The sequence below is a fragment of the Triticum aestivum genome, chromosome 4D (genome assembly GCF_018294505.1).
Source record: "Triticum aestivum cultivar Chinese Spring chromosome 4D, IWGSC CS RefSeq v2.1, whole genome shotgun sequence".
Taxonomy (NCBI): Eukaryota; Viridiplantae; Streptophyta; class Magnoliopsida; order Poales; family Poaceae; genus Triticum; species Triticum aestivum.
The window spans coordinates 513,442,855-513,449,019 of record NC_057805.1 but is presented as its reverse complement, the minus strand read 5'-3'; the positions used below and the strand labels follow the sequence as shown (position 1 = coordinate 513,449,019).

General features: G+C 45.4%; 1 protein-coding gene across 1 annotated transcript; it reads right to left on the bottom strand.

Annotated features, from left to right (window-relative positions):
- Positions 1-2,180: 2,180 nt before the first annotated feature.
- LOC123100769 (7-deoxyloganetin glucosyltransferase) lies at positions 2,181-3,932 on the bottom strand. The gene is made up of 2 exons (XM_044522650.1): positions 3,405-3,932; positions 2,181-3,281 (listed from the first exon to the last, which is right to left on the bottom strand). Exons 1-2 carry the CDS (start codon positions 3,895-3,897, stop codon positions 2,326-2,328), a joined length of 1,449 nt encoding a protein of 482 aa, XP_044378585.1. The 5' UTR covers positions 3,898-3,932; the 3' UTR covers positions 2,181-2,325.
- Positions 3,933-6,165: the final 2,233 nt, after the last annotated feature.

Below are 6,165 nucleotides of genomic sequence, written 5' to 3'. Positions count from 1 at the left end.
CCCTCCTGTCGTATTAGGCCGGCCCATTCATGCGCGCATAGTCGTAATAAAAAGAAATGCGAGAAAGGAGAAGTCGAACCCTTGTCTCGAGGAGATCGCGCGCTGCGCTAACCGCCCTGCCAAAGTTGAACTAGGGGCGCGTCGTACTTGATGCTACTCGAGTGGTTTTCTTCAGGATCTTTTTCATTTTTTTGTTTTATTTCGTTTCTTTTCCTTTTTCTTTCATTCCTTTTCATTCATTTTCACATTTTCTTTCTTCATTTCTTTTTTTCTTATCCATTTTTTTCTTTTCTTTTTTCTTCTCCATTTTTATTTTTTCCTTTTCAGTTTACATTTTTCTGGTTTTTCTTTGTTTCTTTTTATTTTTCATTCTACATTCTTGCATACATGATTAAAAGTTTTTGAAATACTTGTTTAACATTTTTCAACATTTTCATATACATGATCAACATTTTATCAAAAAAAATTCAACATTTTTTCTAATACTTGTTCAGCATTTTTCAAACACTAGTTCAACATTTTTTAAATAATTGTTGAACATTGTTTCAAATGCATAATTAACATTTTTCTAAATATTATGTAAAGTATATATACACTACTTGAAAGTGTAAACAAAATAAAAAAATGGAATAAAAAAACGAAATAAAAATGTGAAAGAAAACTAGGCAATGTAGTACACACGAACCGGGGCCGGCCCATATGCTCGCGCGCATCAGCGAGTCAGAAGCCTCAACTGGCTGAACGGGAGACATAGCGATGGGCGACATGCGATTCGCCAAATGGAATGGAGCTGATGCTCGGCGGCACGCACACTGCCTCGCCACCCCTCGATCTCGAAGGTGTATTGGCCGCCGACTGAGTGCGGAGAGCCGACGATAGGCCAGGTGTGTTTACCCCATCACATAGATTAGCCTGGCTGTTTACCCAGGCATCTTGCTTAGCGTCCGAAATTGGTAGCCTGGGTCGAAGGAAAGCTGCCTGGCGTCAAACCATGCACTTACCAGCCGTTGTTGCAGGTACTTTAGCAGACTATTTAATGCTCTTGTAGTATTTAATACTTTCCAGGCACGGTCCGAGGTCACTGTCCAAACAGGCCCATATTGCGAGCGGCGGGACCTCGACTCCGGCCGCTGACAGTCGTGATCGAGAGCACATGCGCGTGGGCCAAAGCAACGACTCCCCCGCGAGAATTACACTCCTGCTCTGGTGAGTTGTTATATATAATTTATGACAGATTGTGCAGTTCAACATAGATTGTAGTACCAGATTCGAATTATAATTGTTTAAATTCTATAGAATTGAGCAGTTTTTTTGGTTAACTAGAAGAATTCACAAGTGGAATCACGGCAAAGCCTACATCAACAGAATGAACATGAACATGAACCTAAACATTGGAGATTGGACTTTTCTCGTATAAACATCGCAAGGTCTTAGGGACTTATTTGGTATTATTGTGTCTGATGTGTTTATTTACTTCTATGATATGTGAAACTGTAGTGTATATATTACACATGAGGTTAATTTATCCAAATATGATACTCGTGGTGTTTATTAGACCAAAGCAAACTTTAGCTTATGACGTGCCCAGGCTTTGGAAATTCGCTAGCTCCACAACTGCCAGGAGGTGACCATTGCAGTCCTTGGGGCACTTGCTTTTGTTGGGTTCAAAGTTTCGCTCTAACAAGGCAAGATATAATATAATATAGTATAATATAATATGCATCCATCTTCAGCTGAATATAGTGAGTGTTGAGCAAAGTAGGCTAGCCATTGGCCTTACGTTTCGGGATACTCCTTTCTGTCTTTGTGATGTTTGGTTATAAGAGAATGTTGAGTTGCTCTTTCTGTCTTTTTGTCTTTCTGTCTTTGTAATGTCGATGGGACAGACGCTTCAGCGTATGTGTTACAAGGCAACTAGCATTTTGTCATGGAAGATCGTGAAGGAATGTTCTTGTTTGTCGTTCAAAAAACCAACGCCGACATTAAGACCAGTCTCTTTTCTCTTTTTGGCAGCAGAGCTGGAAAAGCTGGGAAATTCCAAGCCAAAGGCGTAGGACCGGTTAGAGGGGAGCTGCCTAGAGGCGATTATGGAGGTCAGAGTATTGCTTTACGTACGTACGATACGTAGTACATTCATTCATGCATGCAGAAGCAAGCTATATATATCTGGTCCAAAAATAGATAAAACTGGAATTTTTATTTATTAATTAAAAATATGGATGACAGACATAGGAAAGCGCATTAATTCATGGATCAACTAAAATTCAAACATGGTTATTTATTCTGAAAACAAACACTTGGATACTACTCATGAATCAAAGTGTTTTAATCTGTTGGTCTTGCGGCGAGCAACACATCCTTGATGAGGCTCTCAAGGTTGGCCACGGACCTGCCACCCGGCTGCGCGGTTGCACGGACACACATCTCCTCCCACTCGGCCGCCCTGCGCTTCATCTCCCTCCCAGCAGCTCCCTCGCCTCCCATCACCTCCCTTATCCTGGCCTCCACCTCATCGCGGCGCACGTCGTCGCCGATCTCCATCCCGACGCCCCACTCGACACACGCGTAGCGGGCGTTGGTCTGCTGCTCGGCGAAGAAGGGCCAGCAGAGCATGGGCACCCCGGCGCTGATGGACACCAGGGCTGAGTTCCACCCGCTGTGGGTGAGGAAGACGCCGACGGCCTGGTGCCGCAACACCGCCTCCTGCTCGCACCAGCTCGCCAGGAGGCACCTCCCCTTGGTGGCCTCCAGGAACTCGGGCGGCAGCCGCACGGCGGCGCCCTTGGCCAGCAGGTCATTCCTCACGATCCACAGGAAGGGGTGGCCGCAGTTGGCCAGGCCCCACGCGAACTCCACCAGCTCCCCGCCGGACATGGTGGTGATGCTCCCGAAGTTGACGTAGACCACGGACCGGGGCTCCCTGCCGTCGAGCCACTCGAGGCAGGAGCGGTCCTCCCTCCAGAGGCTGGCGCGTATCCCGGCGAGCGGGCCGGCTTCGCCCTTGTCCGCGAGGAGGTTGAGCGGGCCAATGGTGTAGACCCGCGGGAGCATGGCGCGCATGGCGTCCAGCGCCGGCTGCTCAAGCTCGTCCAGGGTGTTGACGATGACGGCGGCCGCGCGGCCCGCCTGCTCCGAGTGGTGCAGCAGGAAGTTGAGCATGACGTCGTCGCGGTCGGTGGTGCAGATGAAGGAGGGGAAGTCCCGGAGGCGCATGTGCCGGCTCATCCCGGGAGCCTGCGCCACCGGCGTGTCCAGGTACCCGTTGCTCAGCTGCGCTTCATCTGCTCCGCGTCCACGACCACCACGACCACGACCACGACTAGCATATATTAGTAGTTACTACGTACGTATATACTGGAGTACTACTCCACGAGTGCAGGAGAGGTGAGGTACGCTCTACGTACCTTTGAGGGGAGCGATGCCCTCTTTCATGAGGAACCGGAAGTTGCGGTAGCCCATGTAGCCGCAGGCGCTGGCGGTCCAGAAGAGCACGCACGGCACCCCGATCTCCGCCGCCGCGTCCACGCTGAAGCTCATCACGTTGTCCGCCACCACGCACGTCACCGGCGGCCCACCCCTGTTGAGCTCCCCGAGCAGCCTCTTCAAGGGAGGAAGGCAGGTGGTCATCGTGGAGTAGCACACGGAGGGTATGTCCTGCGTGGCATCCGCGTCCGAGGGCGGCAGGCCGTCGGGGATGGTGGCGAAGCGGAAGTCCGGGAGGCCCTCCACCGCTGCGGGGCCGCGGGAGCGGACCAGGCGCCGGTGGTTGTACTCGGTGTTGACGAAGGTGATGTGGAAGCCCTTGCAGTGAAGAAGCTTGGCCAGCTTCAGCATGGGCGTGACGTGCCCCTGCGTCGGCAACGGCACGATCACCGCGTGAGGCTTCTTCACCTCCATGTTTTCTCGACCTCGATAGATCGTGTGCTCTTCAAGACACCTTGCTGCTTATATATATACTCCTACTATGTACTGTACTTCCTCTTTCCCAAATTATATAAGACTCAAGTCCCACCTGTTTTATTTTTTTGAATTGATAGACAGACAGAGATACTACTCCCCCCGTTTCATAACGTAATGCGTATAGATTTTTAAAAAGTCAAACTTTACAAACTTTGACTAAGTTTATAGAGAAAACTATTTATATTACAATACCAAATATATAAAATACGAAACTATATCTTGCGATGAATCTAATGATATATGTTTGACATTCTAGACGTAAATATTTTTCTTTACAAATTTGATAAGATTTTGTGAGGTTTGACTAAAAAAATATGCACTACATTACGAAACCTAGGAACAGTATATAGATTGGGCAGTCCACTTCAAGGCTCACATGTTTTTCCGAACGAATTAATGTTTTACCTTTTCATGCAAGCATGATAGTTAACCTCACGTGAGTTTTGTATGTTATATGCAGTATTTGTCCAAACCGAGAGTATGTACATGTAGTATGTACTATATTAAAATATTTTGGTACTATATCCCATTATTTGGGTAGTGTGTACAATTTTTTAATATAATAATTTGTACAGACGAATTTGAAGGTATTTTCTAAATCTTAGATATAGTATATGTTCATACGAGAACGGATGTTTGGCTCTCGGCCTCCGTTGAGGCCTTTTTTTTTAAATCAAAATTTAAACCTTTTGGTTTCAAAAAAATCTGAAAAAAATGTGCAAGTAAATAATGATGTCAAATGTATATGTGTAGAAGTTAAGGATGAAATAAGTTGAAATGCGGCCTGTATAAAAAGACGAATTCATGGCCTAGGAGGATGAATAGTATCATATGTTAAAAAGCCCCTTTTTTCATAGCCCTCATTTCAACGTATTTTGCCCTGAAAATTTACACACATGTGTGTCATCCCTTCACGTATATCTGTATTTTTTTCAGATTTTTATGAAATGTAAAAATACGAATTTTGATGAAATTTGAAATCTGAATTTGGAGGCCTCCATGGAGGCCGAGCTCCAAAGGCAATTTTCGACGTTCATATACTATATATATGCATAATTGTTTTGCTACAAGCAGGGGTAGTTTCCTCTTAACTCTCTGCCTGCCAAGTGTCATCTCAGATTGCCCGAAAAATCCATTAACATTCGGACTCTAATTGATTCCGTAGAGCTACTTAGAGAACCTACTACTTTCCTGGCCGCATGCACCGCCTCTGCCTCTGATTGCATGGATAAGGTTTAGCTTTTTCTGCATGCTGGATACCTAGCTAGATGTGTCTACGGGCAAAGGATAAAAATGTTCCGCTATTTTTTTCAGTGTGTCAGATGCAAGCCATGCAATGAAATTTACACTCACATGCGCAAGCTCTCTCTCACATGTTCTCTCTCTCATGTCAGATGCAAGCCATGCAATGAAATTTACACTCACATGCGCAAGCTCTCTCTCTCACATGTTCTCTCTCTCTCTCTCTTCAAATTCCAGAAAAAAATCTCTCTTTGAGTCTTCTACGTAGGCACTCTCTCTCTCAAAGAAATCTTCTCAATGAGATTTCTTCAAACTCTCACATGCTACCTCTCTCTTCACTATTCTCCTAGCGGCCCCACACTTTTCTATTAGCTGGCCCACTTTTTCTCTCTCACTGTTGCAGAAGACTTGTGATAGAGCAAACACGTAGCCATGCAACAGACACTGTTCCTTCCCTATTAAAATTGATCACATGTGAGATTGGTGCAAGCCACTGGCACCATTCTGTCACAAAGCGCATGTCCCAAAACTCCTCCGTTAATCACTGCCAACAATACTCACATGGCCCATACCCAAGAAATGGACATATGCATGGACGGTGGAGACAAGGGGGTGCAGCGTGGGTGCATCCACCATGGGTATAGCCACTACTTTCCCTATCAAGAGAATGAGTATGCCAATGGAATTAAATAAGACTCTAGTTAATTATATATTCGTATATGTGGGTGATTTCCATCTAATTTCTCCAGCACCTGACGATGGATGCACATGTAGTCTATAGTATGTTCCTCGCAAAAAAAAAAGTAGTATGTAGAGTGAAAGAAAATAGTGTGTTAATAGAAGAAAAGAGTATGACAGAAGGTAGTATGGAGTATAATATTTTTTTTGAGGAATAGTATGGAGTATAATAGGCAAGGTAGTATGTAGTATGGTATATCGAAGTATGGTGTATGTCAGTATATG